This window comes from Apodemus sylvaticus, chromosome 16, assembly GCF_947179515.1.
Source record: "Apodemus sylvaticus chromosome 16, mApoSyl1.1, whole genome shotgun sequence".
Lineage (NCBI taxonomy): Eukaryota > Metazoa > Chordata > Mammalia > Rodentia > Muridae > Apodemus > Apodemus sylvaticus.
Window position 1 is genome coordinate 19039247 of NC_067487.1, and position 21354 is coordinate 19060600.

Genomic DNA, 21354 nt, shown 5'->3' on the forward strand with positions numbered 1-21354 from the left:
ACTCATGTAAAAGCTTTACAATAACTGCACCTACAGGAGGTAAATTTTAAGCTACAATTTGTTCCAATATTGTAGCCATACAAAGGAAACTTTATATGCTAAAAAGGTAGACTCCAAATTTTGCTATTTGTTAGAAGTAGCATTCATAAAATATTAAAAATTCCAATAGACTACATCAGATTGTCAATTTTTCAAAATGTAATCATGCCTTTAGTGTTTCATTTTTGTTGTTTTAAATAGAAATCTTTATAAAATAATGAAAACAATTATTATAAAGAATTAATGACATTGTAACATATTTAATATGCAACTGGCATGTTTTTTCTTAATTTATGGAAGTTATCAATGTAATTCTTGCAAGGCTCTGTAAATTAGTTAATATTATTCTTCCTTAGAGATAAAACATTCTACTCTGATTTATTACATTTCATTAACTCTTGAATCAATTCTGCCTCAACATTTTACAAAGAAAACAACCTTGGCTAAAATTATAAATTGCTTTGAATTGAAAAATCTAGTAAACACTTTTAATTTACTTTTTACTCAGTTTTAGTTTCAAATTAATCACACACTCTACCAAAGTACAGTACTTGGGAACAGCATTATGTTTATTGCAGTTTAGTCATTATTTATTATTGATCTTTAACCATTTTCCTTGAAATACTCAAAAGTTTATTTGGGGGCTACTTTTGTTAATTAGCAATATTAATTACTACTAGCATATGTAATATTATAATATTATATATTATTTCACAATATATCATTGACGTGTTAAAATGTGCAATCTAAACATCTAGCATAGAAATGTTTTACTATCTTGACCAATGGCATACTTCTTACTATTCAGTGCAAACCTTTGTTCATTATTGACTCCTTAGAGGAGGGGTAGAAAAAATATATCATTAAACATAAGTAAAGGAATATGGTTATCTTTCCACTTTTAAAAATATTCAGTGTTGATAATCCTTTATACCCCCTTAATCCCCCCACCTCCCAACTAGGAATCTCTGTACTCCAGATCTTTCCTCCTACCATCTTCCAAATTTCTTAATGGTTGTGTTAGGGTTTCATTGTTGTGAAGAGATACCATGATCAAGGCAAACATTTTACCTGGGCTTGCTTACAGTTTCAGAGTTTTAGTCCATTAGCATCAAGGCAGGAAGCAAGATAGCATGCCAGCAGACGTGATGCTGGAAGAGCTGTAAGTTCTATATCTAGATCTGAAAGCATCCAGGAGAAAGATCTCCTCTTCCCTGGGCAGTTTTAAGCATAAGACCTCAAAGCCCAGTCCCATAGTAAGGTACTTCCTCCAACAAGTCTATACGTGTTCCAAAAAGGACATACCTTTTAATAGTGCCACTTTCCATGTGACCAGCTTATTCAGACCACAATGGTGGTATGCGTGAACGTTGAGTAGGTGGGTATGTGTGTATGTGTGTGTGTGTGTGTGTGTGTGTATGCACATGTATTCACACAGGTATTTGTGTGGGGAATGTAGGAGAGTGTATTGTGTTTGTGTGTGATTCGTGAGTATATCCATGTGTGTCTAAGTGTTTGTACATTCATTCATGTGTATGTTTGCATGCATTTACACATTCGCATATATGCACATATATCATCAGTGAGCAGAACAAGGGTTTGGATTGCATCTCTGCTTTTATGTGTAAGTTTAGTAAAGACATGAGGCACCTGTGGTTCTATCTGTTGATCTATTGAATAACCACTAGTGTACCAGCATTAACTTTTAAATTTAAAATCCCAAACAAAATAAAACAAAACAACAATGAGTCTTCTTAAAATAAAATATATTTCTAATTATTTGATATAGACTCCAAAAAGAGAGCTTAGATAGCCCCAGAACTATTGCCATGTGATGTTTGCTGCTCACTCATGTTAAACTCTAACAAATTGTCACAAATACTCATTCATATGACTTTATGAAAGCTCCCAATGGTTACTGTACTTTGTACTCATGCACAGTGGTACTTAATCTGCAACACACAATCTTCACCTGTGCAAATCCATCCTAAGGACTCACCATTATCAATGAGTTTCTACATTTTAGCATATTATCTGAAACATACCTGATAAATGTACCTAAATTATGGCATGAGAATTTGTTAAGCTGATAAATGGACTCTCTGTATGTGTAGTCCCAGAAGGGAAATGTGAAATGATTTGTGTCCTGTAAATAAACTAGGAGGGAAGATATAAATCTTAACATATACTTCTGCTCCTAATCATCAATCACACACACACACACACACACACACGCACACACACATACACACACACACATATACATATATATATATATATATATATATATATATATAGATAGACAGATAGATAGATATGCTTTCTATTTCTATTTCTATTGTAGGAAGGAAAGTAGGTGGCATTATTAATCAAGACATTTAATGATACATTAGAGAATTATATGGTATTCTAAAATTATTCAATGTGAGACTAAGAATAATCAGTTCTGTACACTAAGCAGCTTATATTTTATTATGAGTATTTGCATGTTAGGCAAATAAAATAGAAAAAACTGATAATCAAAAAAATATTATATTAGCACTTTTTGCAGGTTAGGCTATTATACTGTAGAACAAATGCAGCTTATTCAAGGTTTAGTGGCAATGTTAATGATACTATAAATCTGTATGCTCAAGCTGTAGAAAGAAAATCTGATTTACATAACTTAAACCCCTTAAAGACTAATAAAAATATCATCCTCCTGCCTAAACATATAGATATTTATTCCATTTCACTCAAACACAGAATCATGTTGGTTACTTTTTTCCTAAAAGAGCTGGGTGTCATTTATTGGTATTATTAGAGTGCATTAAACTCAGCTTTAACAAAATTTTGTAATAGTTACTGTGCAAATATTTTATTCAAGGACTTAATTGACTACAGTTAAATGTATATACATATACTTTTCTGTATAATTTTAGCTAAATAAAATAAAGCGGGATCAATACATACCATACAGTCTTAAAAATTGTTTGTGTATATTAGATTCTATAACCAAAGATGTGACAAGTGTTGCTAATCATTTAAAAATAAAAATAGAATAACAGAATGTCAGGACTGAATTAGTTCCAGACTCTATAAAACATCTAATTCTTTTTTTTAAAGTACACGTATAAACACATTTATTACATGTATTTGTCACCAAAAAAAAAAATCACATGCAAAAAAACCCCCCAAAATAACAGAAAGTAGGCTTACATTAGTTTGGGACCTTAGTTGTGTTCAAACACGTTTTTCATCCTTTCTGAATATAGTACTCATTATATATATTTAAAGCAGATAAAACAAGGCTTGAAATTGGTAAAAAAAAAAAAAGATAATTAAATCCATATTCAGAAATTTGTAAAATAAAAGGTACCAATGAAGAAATAATTAAGAAAGTTGTACAAATGACCTTGGTTATTATTTCCCTTTATAAAAGCATTCCAATAAAACAAAATAAACACTATGGAAAACACAAAAGTCAAATTAGAGATTTTGGTTGTAGTACCTTCCCTGAGTTTCTTTGTAAAACATCAAATTTAAATAAGGCCATTTAAAAAATTGACCTAAGGGCCTCACCCCTCCCTACTGCCAAAGGAAATGCATTGAACATAAGAGGCCGCATCCACTGAATTGGCCCCTGGGCTGTGAGATGCCAGTCTGCCAGTGTCTACCCACAGGGTAACCTCAGGCACTGCAGCACGTGACCTTAAAGTACCAACATTTTATCTTGACCTGCCACTATGGAACACATGACACTATATACCAAATGTAGGCTAATAATTTCAGTTATTAATAAATATATTTCTAAGTGGATTTGGAAAGTATATAGCTAATTTTGGCAACAATATAGAAATAATTATTTTTCCATGTGAAAAATCTTACATAAACAGGAGTTAGTAAATCACCTCAATCCACTAAATCTGCGTCATAAAAAAAATTAAAAATAAAATGTCACTAGACCTAACTAAATAAGGTAGAAAAAACATGATTATGAGCTAACACTTGGTTACAGGCAATCTAATTCCCAAAACAGTGGCTGTCCCCTTAGCCTGTAACAAAATCAGCCCTATTATGTTTCTATTTGCTCTGTTTAAATCATATGTATATATGTATACAAGTATACATTACTATAAATAATCAAACACTCAATTTGAAGAACCAAGTTTAATCAAATTAAGGATAAAAAGGCTTACTTGAAATTAAAACTTTCTCTTTCCAATGTACTAAGTTATTTGCTAGGCTAAATCTTATTTTCTCATCAAGTGTAAAAAAAAAAGAAAAAAAGAAAAAGAAAGGCAGTCGGGCGGTGGTGGCGCACGCCTGTAATCCCAGCACTCTGGGAGGCAGAGGCAGGCGGATTTCTGAGTTCGAGGCCATCCTGGTCTACAGAGTGCGTTCCAGGACAGCCAGGGCTATACAGAGAAACCCTGTCTCGAAAAAAAACCAAATCCAAAAAACAAAAACAAAAGGCTCCAGATATACTTTTCAGTCATTGTGGCGCATCCCACAGAGAGATGGAAAGGTCCACAAACCTGTACATTTCCTTCCATCACAAACTGAAAATTCATTTAGCAAAAGCTAATTAACATTAGCTTCTGAAAAGCTAATGACCATGCACTGCAAAATGCAGGGGTGAAACTGCAGTCCTACACAGCCTACGACAATTCCTATACTATATATTAAGTGTATGACTGACTCAGGAAACAAATCAGGAGTCCGAGGGGCAGAAGAGGCTTTTTATCTTGAGTCAGGGAAGCCCAAGTTGGCCTTGAACTGGAAATGCTCCTGCCTCAGCTTCCCAGGTAGGTCTTCATTTTTTAAGAGTTGTACATTGGTCCCCAGAGTCACACGTGTGCATGGGGTGGAAGAATCTAAGATGAAGGCTATAATTACAGGCTTGACTGTATGGACTACCTATGGGGCACTGTGAATTCAAATTCTTCATGAATGGGACTTTATAAAGCCCCATCCTGTGTACGTAACACCCCTAATCTAGCCTCTTATAAACCTTTCAAACATGGGTCTGGGAAATGCCGCTAACCTCCTGCCTTCTCTTGGGTAAGTCAGTTCTTGTGGTTCAATTTTACCAATTTATTAACCTAAGAAAATCTCAAAGCTTAAGACATATACATAAGCATGTGGTGTCCACTTTGTATCAACTGAGTGACAATATGTAAACCACTTGATGACCTTTCAGACTGGACGCAGCATGTCTGTCCAGGCAGCTACCATTCCAGATCCACAGGGTACTGCCCAGTGAGGCAGGCCGTACAGTGTCCTGTCTTCTCGAAATATCTCACACCATTCCCATTTTCTTGAATTGAAATATCACGTTTTTTCAGTTTCTGCTTCTTGAATTTTATTTCCTGTTGCACAGACGAAACCAGTCGTTCCACTGACAGATACACCACGCTGTTAGCTCCGAGGTATTCTGCAAGACATTCAAATTCTGGTTTATTGGCTATGAGCTCTTCTTTTGTAGGAATGTTTCTTCCCATGAAGCAATGGATATTTTATTGGTGGTGAAGCAACTCGGATGTGCACCTCTTTTGCACAGGATTCTTTGAGGAGTTTTATGATGGGTGAGATAGTATTGCCTCTCACAATCGAATCATCTATGAGAACAATTCTTTTGCCTTTAAAGTTGTCAGATAACACGCCAAATTTCTTTGCAGCACCGAGTTGTCTTAACCTCATGTTTGGCTGAATGAAGGTTCTTCCTACATACCGGTTCTTACACAGCACCTCCACATATGGCAGCCCACACTTTGTCGAATATCCAAGAGCTGCAGGTGTAGCAGATTCTGGAACTGTGCTAACCAAGTCTGCCTCCACGGGCGCTTCAATCGCCAGCTGCTGACCGCATCGGTACCTTAAGGCATAAACCATCTGGTCTTCAAACATACTATCTGGTCTTGCAAAATAAACATATTCAAAGATACAGAAAGCCACAGGGTCTCCTTTAGACCTTGGAATTATATCAAGAGTTGGGATACCATGTCTGGATATTTCTACAATTTCTCCAGGTTTGACTTCATGGCAATACCTCGCACCAATAGATAAAAAGCTACACGACTCTGAAGACACCACCCATCCGTCAGTTTCTGAAGATTTTTTTCCCTTTGTCATTCATATCAGAAAGTGGCATAAGACAGCCGATGCACAGAGGACGATTTCCGTACGGATCACGCACTGCGTAAATGACATCCCTGTGCATTATAACCAGAGAGTACGCTGCAGGCGCTTCCTTCATTAAGTTCTTAATTCTTGCTACCCAGTCTGGAGTATCGTCTTGTTCCTGAGGAGGGGTGTACGCGAGTAACTGGGTAATCATTTCACTATCAGAGGACGTGGAGAGCCCAATACCATGTCGCAAAAGCTTCTTCCTCAGCCGAGCTGCGTTCACCAGTTCACCATTATGGGCCACTATTTTCCCATGAAGAGTCTCAACAACGCAGGGCTGGCAATTTTCCAGCTCACATTTCCCCGTGGTGGCGTACCTCGTGTGTCCGATTCCAAGATTTGAGACATACAATTTCTTCAAATTGTCTTCAGTAAAAACATGATTTACAAGACCCATTCCCTTATGCACCCTGAATTTAGTCACCGAACTCCCATCACTGGTCACAATACCAGCGCTCTCCTGTCCTCGGTGCTGAAGCCCCACGAGTGCAATGTTCATTTGAAAACTGTCAGTAGAAAGACTGAAACATTGTGAAGCAAACTATTTGTATTTCTACTGGATTTGAGGAAGGTATAATAATACTACATAATAAAGAGCCCCAACAACCCTTAGAGTATATCTATCTTTACTTATCTCTGCATTTTAAAATTAATAAAACTTTCACAAGAAAATAGAAAAAGAAAATTCTGTAAGCCTTGTTAAATTTTGCTTCCTATATGATGTTCTGAAAAATCACATGTTCTAATATTTACTAATTTTGTCTCTGTGTGTATGTATGTATATATATATATGTGTGTGTGTGTGTGTGTGTGTGTGTGTGTTTGTGTGTGTGTGTTTGTGTGTGTGTTTGTGTGTCTTTATATGTTGGTACATGACCATGCTCTAGGGGTTGTACCATGTAAAGAGTGGAAAACAAAATGTGGAAGGCACTCTCAACTTGTATCAGGTTTTAATCACACATTCATGTCTTGGGAGTGCTAATTCTAAAGTTTTAATGTCACTGATCTGAGATGCACAGAAGCTCACTCATCCACAGCCTAATGAAACATTCTAAATGGGGCAAATACACTTACCTGGCCTACATCTCTTTAAAGCTCACCCAATTAAATTAAGCATCTACTGGAACTTTTAGAGCCTTGTAAATCCCTCTGGATTATAACAAAAATTAGGTTTTATATTAGAACTTAATTCCCTCTTAAACATAACTCACAAACTGAATTCCTTAAAAAATGCCTCAGTCAGTTTAACCAGGAAAAGTACTTAAAGTCCTTCTTAACTCATTATCTGCAGTAGTCAATAGAAAAGATGCCTAGTGGTTTCTAACATGTAAGATTTACATTAAAATATTGTTACTAGCTTTCCATTATAAATAATATTTTATATGAATATTTTTCTATTTCATCAAAGTGTTTGTATTTTTCAAATATTTACACACACATGGATATAAATTATGAGATATCTATCTCATTTTATTTATGCATTATATTTTAAATGCTGACATTTAAATATATAAAAATTTTCTTCTTTATGTAAGTAGAAAGTAGCATATAAATGAACATCTTAAATAAATATAATAGTTATTTAATATATGCACTATGTAACAATATGTACTATATAATAAAAGAACCCTATAATGTTAATTGCTGCATATCTAGATGGTCAAAAGTCAAGTTATTCTTAACTGTGATCTTATTTTTACGATATGAGTAACAATTTAGTTTAAAGATAAACATAATACTTTACATAATAAATAAAAATATTTTACATAATAAAATATTTGTAGAAAGTTTAATTGTATATAAAGAAAATTATACTTATTTGATCAAGAAATTTGGCCATTTATGATTTTACAGTTAGATATGAGCCTACCAGTAACAAAATTAGAATTATATGTTGATATAAACATGATATTTTAAAAAAGATCATGCTTACTGCTTCTTGAAATTATAAATTAATATACATGCTTCATATGGAAAATATTTTCTTTCAATATAAAATTACATCATTGAAGGTCTTTGAATTACTTCAATAAAACAATATTCCATTTTTCAAATATTTGTCCTGAGGAAACTGAAGTGCAGAAAATTATAATGCTATTAATTTGCCTAAGGAGAAATACTTAGTTTTATTATTTTTATAGGCAAGTTAATCTATTGTGCATATATATGTAGAGATTAAAGAACAACTGCAAAATAAAGTTTATGGTTTTGTTATGCCTTAGGCTTGTGAAATAGCAATGAATTCTTTGGTTATTTTATGAAGAAATGATTTAAAACACAAGGCGCTGTAGGTCAGCTAAAATCAATATTTAAGTGCTTTGACTATTCCAATATAAGTTCAAACTTATTAGTTACTAGGAGAGGAAAAAGCAAAAGAAAGCCAAAGAATGATAGTAGCATCAATAGACAAACAAATGAAAACAAAATAAAGAAATGAAGCTTGCTAAGTCATATGCCCCAAAAACCATACCCTAGTCAAGACAAATTTTGTACAAAATGAACAATAATCTAGTGCTTTATCAATGTGCCAAAACCCCAAGTAGATTATTTAAAATACAATATTCAAGTAAAGATGGTTTGATAAACTCTTAAGATTAAAACAACTCGAAGTTAACCTGTTTACCTGTGTTTTCCTGTAATTCTTTCAGTGAGTTATTTATATCCTTTTTAAAGGACTCTATTATCTTTATGAGATAGGATTTTAGGTCAGGTCTGTTGATGTATTCAGGGCTTGCTGTTGTAGTAGAACTGGATTCTGAAGATGCCCAGGTAGTTTGGCTTCTCTTGCTTATTGTCTTGCACTTGCCTCTCGCCATCCGGTTATCCCTGGTGTTTGCTTGTCTGGGTGACTCTATCTGAAGTCTGCATCTTTTGTCCCTGGGTTGCTTCAGGTCTCCAGGTAGGCCTGCGGTCATGACTGTAGTAGACCACTGGTGTTCCGTTATGGTCATTGAGGCCTTAATTGTGGTATCCAGAAGCTCGAAACAACCCAGATGTCCCATTACAGAAGAATGGATACAGAAAATGTGGTTTATTTCCACAATGGAATACTACTCAGCTATTATGAACCAGGACATCCTGAGTTTTGCACACAAAAGGATGGAACTAGAAAATATCATCCTGAGTGAGGTAGCTCAGACCCAAAAGACATGCATGGTATATACTCACTAACAAGTGAATATTAGCAAATATATATATATATATATTTGCCATAGAACGCAAAAAGGTCAACAAGGTGAAAGGCCCAAGTGAGGACACATCCGTCCCACTTGGGAGGGAGAAGAAAGCAATCACCAGTGGGGAGTGAGGGACCTAGGAGGGAAAGTGAAGAGGTGGTTGGGTTGGGGAAGAGGGGAACCTTATCTGGTATTGGGTAAGAGAAAAGGACTGAAGCCCTGAGGTCCAGCAGAAAGAATGGAAACAGGAGGTAGGAGGTTGGGGGTACACTCCAGAATGTACCAGAGACCTGGGATGTGAGAGAATTTCAGCACTTAAAGGACAGGACCTTAGATGAAATACCAGATAGTAGGGACAGGGAACTTATAGAGCTCACCTCCAGCAGGAAGATGGGCCATCAAATGAGGGTGAAGAGGACCATCCCATAGTCACAACTCTGACCCATAATTTTTCCTGTCTGAAAGAACTGCAGGTATGAAAATGGAAAGGAGCCTGAGGAAAAGGATGTCCAGTGACAGGATCAAAGTGGGATCCAGCTCAAGGGGACGTCCCAAGGCCTTACACTATTACTAAGGCTATGGAGCACTCACAAAAATGGACCTATCATGACCTCACTCTGGAAGACCAAACAAGCAGATGAAACAGTCAGATTCAGATATTTGCACCCAACCAATGGACAGACCACTTTTCTTGATCTAGGGAAGGCTGAAAGAAGCTGAGGAAGAAGGGGACCCAGTAGGAGGACCCGCAGTCTCAATTAATCTAGACCTCTGAGTTTCTCAAACACTGGACCACCAACCAGGCAGCATACACCAGCTGATATGAGGCTTCCAGTACACGTACTGTAGAGAATTGCTGGCTTTCTGTTCATTCAGAGAAGATGCACCTAACCCTCAAGAGACTGGAGGCCCAGGGTGTTTAAAGATCTGCTTTGGTGGGAGGTGGGGCACATCCTCATGGAGAAAGGGGTATGGGGAGGAGGTATGGGATGTGGAACAGTGGTGGATGGCGGGAAAGGGGGTATGATAAAATCTGGGGTATTAAAAAAAAACAACTGGAAGTCTCATATAGGTAATCTTGTTTTGTAGGTGTTTATTTCTTATGGTTTCATCCCACAAAAGTATCTAATAGCCACATATGGTTCTCTATTAGTTCTTCTTTCCTTATTTAGAAATGAAAGGCTACCTAATTCCCCCCAAGAAACTATAATTTTCTGATATTTGAAAAATAATTCTGTAAACTTCAGTTATGTTATAAAATGGCATAAAATGCACTATGAATTAAAGCAGCATATAAACCTTCACAGATGAGCCTAAGTATGTTTTCAAAGGTATGTTTCAGGATAGTTCTTTGAGTTGCTATTGAGGTCTAAGTATATAAAATGATTATCACTGAAATATATGTTTTAAATTCTATGATTTCTGTAGAATGTTAAAATATTTGGAGTTAAATAAAATATTTAATTTTGCCAATATTATCCTCAGTTCTACTTTGACAGATCATTGTTAGGCTGCAATGCGCATTTAGGTAATGATTTAAAACAGCCATTAGACCATCTTTAGAGACTTGAAAGAGCAATGAATTTAACCGCTGTTCAAAGAAGCTTCGTTACACATGTCATTTATGAAATGAGCCTCTGTTCTGTTCTGATACTCTCCTCATGTGAAGAATGAACCAAAGTGAGCAACATTCACAGATCTCCAAAATTCCTGTGTGTCCTCTCCAAAATAAATAGTCTTTACACAGGTCTTCTTTCACATTTATTTTCTATTATTTCTATGTCAAAGCTGTTTACTCTCTGTATCATATACATAACACATTTAAAGTTTTAGTGATGTGCTGTTCGGCCAGTTCTCCAAGGAAAGAACCATTGCCTTAGAGTATGTGCCATTCCCTATGGCATGAACATTTTAACTGGCAGCTCATAGTTTTTCAGAGACATGGAGTTCAGAAACAATATCTTTGTGTTCACGGTGGCTAGTTGTATCTAGTTATAATGCATATATATGGTCTTCCTAATTTTTGAAATTTCGCTGTCCATCATAGATACATATTGATTGTTTACAGATATGGGAGGCTAACCTTAGTGTGTGGTTTTCTAATTTCAAATTTTGAAGGACCCTGGAGACTTTTAAGAAACACCTCTCTAATATATACTTCCTGTTCGGCTTGTTGGATGTAATTCAAGAGATATCTCAAGATGACCTAGGTTATAGTTATTTACTCAAAGACAACTCTGGATACTTCAGTAAACCAACTTTAATTATGAAATGATGGATTCCAGTTGCTAATCAATTGATTTTGAAGTTTGGCAACTACCTTTGATTACTGAGGAGAACTAAAGAAGCAAAGATTAAATGCATAAAAATTTGACAAACAATTGTTTTAAATTAGATTCAGGAAATGTAAATTTATTTTACCTATTGAGAAGGATCTCATTGTTAATGCCCACAATAATGACAGATTTGGTGTGAAAAGAGCATAAAGCTAAATTTCACTTTAAGAAGCCAAAAAACCCAGATCCTCCTACCCAATCACGATGACGAATTGTGGAAGATAGTAAAAATTGTTATTTGGGATGATATACTTGCGTAGTCCATTGTGGCAATTATTGAAAAACCATGTAAGTGGGTATAAACAAAGTGTTTGAAAAGTTTGATAAAATGAAAAGTATATGTTTGGGTCATTTTCAATACAAACTTTCAACAATAGGAAGAAAAGTTTTATATAAAACCAAGCTGCCTATATATTGAGACATATTATGGTTAATCTCATATAGTAACTTCATGAATCCAAACTCACCTGAAGTAATGGTTCTAGGCATGTCTGTGATGGACTATCCTGGTGAAGTTATATAAGGTAGGGAATCCCAAACACATTGTGCTGCACAGTTCTCTGATCCAGGAAGAATGTTATGCCTCAATGAGAATGCAGTGCGGCTGTCTGCCTAAAGCTCCTGCCGCTGTTAAGTGCAGGCAATGGTTTCTTAAACCTGAAAGAATGAACCACCATCTGATGCTTCTTTCACAATTGCATTAGGAGAGATAGTCTATTATTTCAGCAGAAAAGTAACTAACACAGGAGGTAAGACGACTTAATCATTTTTGAATGCATGTAAAAATGAGTCTTCTAGATCCTAGGAAAACGAATTCTGCTTTATACTAGGCAAATATTGTAGGTACCCAAGGCCTGCAAAGCGGGCAATGTATAGGTCTGTTGCCAAGGCAACAGCTGCCGTTTACCCAGAATTCCATAGCCTACCTTTACTTGTAATTATGTCACCACCGGTATATAACCGGGCAGTGCTTCTTCTCCATTCTCTTTTTCCCTTCCCTCTTTCTCTTCTTCCTTCCCGCCCGCTACCACTTCCCTATCTTAAATAAAATCCCACGTGGAACTATTTGGCCTAGAGTGTCTCATTGTAGCTCACAGCTCCACCGAATCCCCGCATGCACGCACGGCGAGCAGATGCACCGAGCAGACAGGACTTTTGAACGCAGAAACCAACAAATATACTATGTCGTCAATAAATAACTTTATTTTTACTGATCTTTGAAGATCAAAGACAGGGCATCAAGGATGCTGGGAAAACATTCTATCTTTAAGATCATCCATCTAGTTTAATGTTAATTAAATTTAAAGCTAATTAAACTTAGTTTAATAAGTAAGTTAAAATATGTTAAGCCCCAACTTTTTGTCTATGTAAAATGTGTTTTACTTGTATATATGGCTTGTTTAAGACACTTACAATGGATTCAGCCCAAAGTATTCAGGCAAAATAACCAGTAAGTAAGAATGCAAAGTACAAAGCATTTTTCATTAGTGCAACTGAGAAAAGTTACCTTACATTGTGGATAAAAAAAGATGTTTATTATGTAGCATTGTTGTGTTTTATAAAAAAGAAAGAAAGAAAGAAGGAAAGAAAGAAAGAAGGAAAGAAAGAAAGAAAGGAAGGAAGGAAGGAAGGAAGGAAGGAAGGAAGAAAGGAAGAAAGGAAGGAAGGAAAGGAAGAAAGGAAGAAGGAAAGAAAGAAAGAAAGAAAGAAAGAAAGAAAGAAAGAAAGAAAGAAAGAAAGAAAGAAAGAAAGAAAGAAAGCCAGGGATATGTTTGGTAGAGTGAGGTATGGTGAGGTGGGCGGGCCCGTACTGAAGCCTCCCTTCCCCCTGAGGTACCATCCACCTGACTGATATATTATGGAATAGATTTATTTAGGACATGGGAAGGAATGTTGGTAAGAAAGTAAGAAAGAAGGGAGAGAGAGAGAGAGAGAGAGAGAGAGAGAGAGAGAGAGAGAGAGAGAGAGAGAGAAGAGGAATAGAGGCTGGTTATGAACACATGGAGGGGGGGAAGGGAATGGGGAGAGGAGGGACAAATGGGGAAGAGGGGAAGAGGGCAAGATAGTAAGAAAGAGAGGATGTGGCAAGCCCCTTTTACACTGAGTCAGGCATATCTGGCTGTTGTCAGGTAATTGTAGGGCAGAACCTAGAAGAAATGCTAACTAGTGTAATAGTTTTAACTGCATAAAGGTTTACATTACAATTATCTCACCTGTGTTATGCTGCAAACAGGTATAAATTAAAACAGCGATTGAAAACAAAGAAAATAAAATGTATGATGACAATGGAAAGACTCATATATCATTTAAACTATATCACTTATTATGCATGAATGAAACTTTAAAATTCGAGTTTAGATTACCGAAATAGTAATACCATGAGGAAGATATTCATTCTAAATTGTAATCCCACTACTTTAAAAAATAATAAATTCATGATGGATCTGGAGGTAGAGGTTTCATAAACTAAAATGCCCACTATTTGTATTCTGTAGTATTCTAGCTACTTGAAGTATTTGTTCATAAAACTATTTTGTGAAACAGAAATAAGAAGCTACCAAGGTTTCTATGCCGGGTATACAGGGAAGAGATTTATTTATTTTTCTTTTAAAAAAGAAGCATCAGAATGACTTCGTATCTCTGCTTTTGTTACAATTTAATTACATAAGGATGACAAATGCACACAAGATAATTAGCAAGTAATGAAAACCAGTATGAGTTTACATGATAAATGTGGAGCCAACATTTAGTTATAAGAGCACTACTCTAATTAATCTGAAACTGAGAAAATAACCAAGCCTGGAGGAAAAAGCAAGCAGCAAGTGACCAAGAAGATTGGGTAAGCGGTCCCTCCAAATGGTGTTCCCTCTAAATGGTTCCTGATTGTAACTTTCTGCCTGCTGTTTTTAAGTGTCAGCATTCATTTCCTCCGTCCTGATGGTACTGTAATTACTATTATTCTTCTAAGCACCACTTTGTTCTGGCTGTTCATACTGAATTTTATCCTTCTGTTTATGTAATATTTTATTTGCTCCGAGGTAGAAAAGAAAGGATTCATTACTGAAAAGAAACCATGTACTCATTAGGTTCTCGGGATAACGATGCTTGGGTATTGTTCCTACACTCGCATTCAATTAATCAGTCTCTACTTAGAGAGCAAAGCCTTCATTATCCTCAGACGGTTGTAGAGAGTCCTATTACACGGTGACTGTGGAAAGAAATCCACATTTCCTTTCAGATATGAGGAAAATAAAGCAGCCTCTGGAGCTTTCTATGATGAAGAAAAGCTATAGCGAGTCTTTGGTTTTTTTTTTTTTTTTTGCTTCATTAAGTGATAGATGGCTAATAGGTATCATACCATTTGCCTCTGTGGAAAAGATATAAAACATCGATGACATGATGTAAATTAGTGGTTTTCTTTAGAAACTGTTATATGGTTGCTGTCTTCAGGCTTTCTCTGCCCACTGGATCAGTTAGTATCCACACTGTATCTGTATCCACTGATACTGTATCAGTATCTACACTGTATCACTATGCCCACTGTATCAGTTAGTATCCACACTGTATCAGTATCCACACTGTATCTGTATCCATTGATACTGTATCAGTATCCACACTGTATCAGTATGCTCACTCTATCAGTATCTACACTGTATCAAGATCCACACTGTATCTGTATCCACTGATACTGTATCAATATCCACACTGTATCTGTATCCATTGATACTGTATCAGTATCCATACTGTATCAGTATGCACACTGTGTCTGTATGCCCACTGTATCAGTATCCACACTGTATCTGTATCCACTGATACTGTATCAGTATCCACACTGTATCAGTACGCCAACTGTATCAGTATCCACAGGTTCTTAATCTGTAGGATGAGACCCCTAAGGAGGTCACATATTACATGTCCTGCATTTCAGATACTTACATTATGAGTCACAACAATACCAAGTTTATAGTTACAAAGTAGCAAGTAAATAATTTTATGTTTGGGGTCTCCCAGGAGAAACAGTATTAAAGAATCCCACCATCAGGAAGGTTGAGACCCATTGCTTTAGATTTACTGAGCCCTGAGATCTCAAGGACAAGAAGTAATCCTATTTATAGTTTTCTCTGATATAAAATCAATTTTGTTTTGTTTTGTTTTTCGAGACAGGGTTTCTCTGTATAGCTCTGGCTGTCCTGGAACTCACTCTGTAGACCAGGCTGACCTTGAGCTCAGAAATCTGCCTGCATCTGCCTCCCAAGTGCTGGGATTAAAGGCGTGCACCACCACTCCCCAGCTATAAAGTCGTTTTTTTAATGCTCATTCACTTTTTAATTATTTAATTATTTAATGTATTTACATTTCAAATGTTGCCCCTCCCAGAGTTCTTCATTCTATTTGCCCTTCTCTTTGTCTCTGAGGGAGTGCCACCTCCCATGCCCACCCCAGCAGGCATCCCCCTTCCCTGGAGCATCAACTATCTACAGGATTAGACCCATCCTTTCCCACTGAAACTAGACAAGGCAGTCCTGTTACATATGTGCCCAGGGGTTACATTTGTGCCAGGGATTAGCTCATGAATGCTCTTTGATTGGTGGCTTAATCTCTGGGAACTCCCAGGGGTCCTGGTTAGTTGACAGTGTTGGTCTTCCTATGGGGTTGCAATCCCCTTCAGCTCCTTCAATCCTACCCCTAACTTTTCCACAGAGATCCCCTACCTTAATCCAATGGTTGGCTGTAAGTATCTGCATCTGTCTCAGTCAGCTGCTGTTAGTTCCTCTCAGAGGACAGCCATGCTAGGCTCCTGTTTACAAGCACAACATAGCATCAGTAATAGGGTCAGGGTTTGGTACCCACCCATGAGAGGGATCCCAAATTGGGCCAGTCACTGGGTGGCCTTTCCTTCAGTCTATGCTCTATATTTTTGTCTCTGTATTTCTTTAGACAGGAATAATTCAGTGTCAACACTGCAAAAGAAAGGAATATACCTTAACAGCACATCGTGAAACCTTCTCCAAAACTGACCACATAATTGGACACAAAACAAGCCTCAGTAAATTCAAGATGATTGGAATAATCCCATGCATTCTATCAGAACATCATGAACAAAGTCTAGACTTCAATAACAACAAAAACCTTAGACAGCCTACATACTAATGGAAACTGGACAACTCTCTAACTCAGTGATAACTTTAATCTGGAAAGAAATAAAATAATAAATTAAAGAATTTCTAGAATTCATTGAAAAAGAAGTCATAGCATACCCAAACTTAAGGGACATAAAAATATCAGTTTTAAGAGGAAAATTTATATCACTAAAAGCCTTCATAAAGAAATTGGAACAGCCGGGCAGTGGTGGCACATGCCTTTAATCCCAGCAGAGGCAGGCAGATTTCTGAGTTTGAGGCCAGCCTGGTCTCCAGAGGAGTGAGTTCCAAGACAGCTAGAGCTATACAGAGAAACCCTGTCCCAAAAAAACAAACAAACAAAAACAGCCAAAAAAAAAAAAAAGAAGGAAAGAAATTGGAGCAATCATATAGTAGCATCTTAATAGCACACACAAAAGCTCTAGAATGAAAAGAAGCAAATACACTCAAGAGGAGTAAATGGCAGGAAACAGCCCAACTTAGCGCTGATATAAAAAATCTTAATCACTGCTCAGTTTACATTTTCCTTTTTTGTTTCTTATTTGTCTAGGGAAAACTACATGGGGCTGAGGAAGAATTTATTTAGTCACCAAAAAGCTTTACATTAAAGTAGTACTAACTAGTTTAAGCCACATGGGTATTTATATCTTGATCTGGGCTTATATAAACCATTAAAAGAAAATTTAATTAATCTTAGAATACATATTATGATATATTTAGAGGTAAAATAAACAAATATTCAATATAGTACATTAAGGTTCTTGTTCTCATTGATGTAAATGGACACCTTACTATTTTAGGATCATATTTTTTTCTATAATGTCATATTTTGTTATAATATCTTTTATTTAGGGGTGGAATTTCTATATTTTATTGTGATACAAACACAAATTTTAAAAAAGCAGAATTCAAACATTAAAAGAATGAGTGTATAGAAGGCTTATGGGACATATGGGTTGGGGGAACTGGGAAAGAGGAAAGCGTTTGGAATGTAAAAGAATTTAGAAAATAAAAAAAATCATAACTAAAAAAAAGATTGACATTTTCACTGCCCTTGTATATATGATTTCAGTTTGTTTCTTTTGTGTGCATATTTGCATCATATTTATTGTGTTGTATTTTTATATGATTACATAATCCCAGGAAAGGGATACACTCCTTTCATTTATATTTACAGGGTCATTCTACTCTCTTCTCTGCATAGGAAGGAGCTGACCTAGTAGGTTATTCCATTCTCTGTTCTATGCTATTAAACCTGTTGCCTGTTCCAGTGATCCCCCTAAATGCTCATTCTTTCCTATACAGCATTCCCTTCATTGGATCTTCCCAGGAGCCCTTAACCAAGCGTCAGTAAATACAAGTATGTTTTATTTTCTCCTCTGACCATAAAATTCCCCCTAAAAAGCTACACACCTCCAGTCTTTTCACTTGCTTCTCTAATCTGTAATTTGTTCACCTGGTTTCAGCATCTAAGTCAATATTCTGGATCCAGCTACTAATCCTGCAAAGTAGTTATTTTTTCCCTTCATCTTTACTAATTAGAATCATGCCAGAAAACTCAGTGAGGACTTATTTGTTATTTGAATTCCCATGAAGAGTTCACACAATCACATATATTGTTGAGAGCAAGCAAATAAAGTTATTCTAGGCACTGCCAAATTACTTTCAGACTCGATTTAATTATAGGGTGAAACTAAACTCAAAGTTCCAGGTCCTAGGGAATCTGGAGACTTCCCTGTAGCTGAATAGCTTTTGTTGTGAGGAAACAGTTGTCTGAGACCAGTCACATCAAGGACAATTTGTAAAGAAAAAGTTGTCCAAGTCCAGACATCTCAAGGAAAACTTCTCCATATTATTTGCAGGATCAAAAAGATTCATGTTCTCAGGCAGAGGGATCAACTTCAATCCTAAATTTTCTCAAACTTGTATGTCAAAATATGATCGGAATATGCTATAGCCCACCCTGCTCCCTGCTCTTCTAAGGCTTTATCCTTTAGTTATGTTGTATAATGTCCCTTTTGGGTTTTAATTAAGGTCCCATTTCTATTCTGAGTGGTCAGTAGTGACTTGATTAAAATAATTTTTGTCATCTGTATTTACCTGGTGTTTGAGTTATGTTGGATATATGTTATAATTAAGCATACTCCACAACAGTATGTCAAAACACTCTTTGTTGTCTCCAAAGACATTGCTGAACAAACACTACTGGTAAAAATAAAATTTTGTGAGACAATATTTGAATGAGATTAAAACATATGGTTGAGTTTTTTGTGTTTGTTTGCTGTTAAAGTAATTTATTCCTTTGAGTAACTGTTTACTTTCCCCGCTGATCTAGTGGAGCTGAAGTTCTGTTTCTACTTTGTATCAGGTTGGCAGGGAATAATAAATAGCACCTTTACCTGTGGGACTCATAGTGTCAATTGAAATGTGTTAAATTGAAAATAAGAGATAAAAGACCAACATAGTGTTTGGAATCTTGATCAGGGCCAGTGAAGGAATGAGTTTATGCATAGTTAAAATCCAAGTTAGAAAGTATTCATTATCTTTGTGCCAAGTTCACACAAAGCCTAGTTTTAATTGAAGGTTATAATGCATTGATATAAGCTTATTTAAAACTATGTAACAGTAACATGATGACTTTAAGTTTTTCTAACATGTAGAATTTTGAAAGCTAAAAATAATGCCTTTAGGTGTGGTAAGTATTCATGCTAATTTAGTGATGATATTTTTCTATTTATGTTTACAAATATTATTTAAAGCAGAAAAATTGGAGCATATCACATTAATTGGTAAGGGGTGACAATTATACTGTGTAATTTTTTACATATCAAAGTATCAAATTTGTTGAAAATGTAAAAACAATAATATGCATATCGTGATTTGATTTTTGACAGAAAAGCCAAAACCAAACAGTGGAGAAAAGTTGGCCTCTTCAACAAATGATGCAGGTCGAGCCTTACCACTTATTGTACAAGAATTAAAACACAACCGCTTACTTCATACTGCAAAAAACTCAATTGGCAATGGATCAAGGACCCAAGCATAAGACCAGTGACTAGGGATATATAAGCTGGATAAGCCCTCTCTCCCCAGTTTGCTTTTGGTCATATTGTTTTATCAATAGAATAGGAAGTATAAATGGGGCTTGTGATGGGAGGACAGGCTAAGGAAAGAAATGTGGGGAGGGCTGGGCGGTGGTGGCGCACTCCTTTAATCCCAGCACTCTGGGAGGCAGAGGCAGGCGGATTTCTGAGTTCGAGGCCAGCCTGGCCTACAGAGTGAGTTCCAGGACAGCCAGGGCTATACAGAGAAACCCTGTCTCGAAAAACAAAAATACAAAACAAAACAAACAAAACAAAACAAAAAAAAGAAATGAGGGGAGAGACAACTGACACTAAAGGTCTTAATCAGGATCAAAACGCACCAACCAGATATTTTATGCTCACAAATAAAACCTCCAGTAGCAGAAGTGTATTATATTTTCATGGGCGGTTGACTCCAAGGGAACATTGTCTTCAAGATACAACAGTACGAATACACATAATAACTTGCAGAGACTGTGATGGCACACATAAGCCATATTCAAGTCCCATAAAGACAATATCCATCAAGAAGGGTGAGTAGATATCAAGACCTGCTCCTAACCAAGGAGTCTTTCCAAATGGTACCTACTGTAAAGGTAAAATTGATTTTCTCTAATGTTCTGTCATTGGGTATATCGAGTAAATGTCTTGGTCGGCTCCATACCCAGCAGTTGGCCAACAAATGTGAACTCCTTTATTGTTAATGAAGTATTCATTTGTACACGTGTGTTGTTTTCTTGGTTGTTATATTCAGGAATATAACAGATATCATAAGTTTATAATTTTCAAAATTGCATCAGGCTAACCTCAAGCACCTATGGAAGAACAACAGATGAAGTCATATTAAAGAAATAGAACAGGGAAAGAATGAATATATGAAAAATAAAACAAATGAGTGAATGATATGTAATGACACACTGAAACTTTATTTCACATGCTCATCAATTATAGTGGAATAAGTGTTTCAAATATTTAAAATTGAGTATTATTTCTATATAATGGCATGTAACTTAAACATTTGCAGAAATTACACATGGATTTATAGAGAATATTTAAAATAAATATATGTTTTCCTGTGTTATGTCTTACTTTTTACTGTGGCATAAAATAGATAAATTTATTTCTTTTATCTATATCTTTATTACTCATATATATATATATATATATATATATATATATATATATATAAATCTTTGAAATCATAATATCAAATATGAACCTTGAAAGCCTAGCCCTATCATTCACAACTATCGTTGACAGCACAGGGTTTTCCTATAGTAAATCCATGAATTTTGGAGACTAATGTCATATTTTTATTATTATCATATTTTTACATAGTAGAGAAGGATGAAAGAAAGTAAACACAAATGAAATTGCTGTCAAACACTCATCAGGAAAAATGCACTCAAGA

At 35.9% G+C, this 21354-nt stretch overlaps 1 protein-coding gene across 1 annotated transcript; it reads right to left on the reverse strand.

Moving 5' to 3' along the window:
* Positions 1-5166: 5166 nt before the first annotated feature.
* On the reverse strand, positions 5167-6706 carry LOC127667102 (amidophosphoribosyltransferase-like). Its single transcript, XM_052160129.1, is given in 3 exon segments — positions 5167-5528; positions 5530-6147; positions 6149-6706. Coding segments are annotated over 3 exon segments (1455 nt in total). The 3' UTR covers positions 5167-5249.
* Between the last annotated feature and the right edge of the window lie 14648 nt (positions 6707-21354).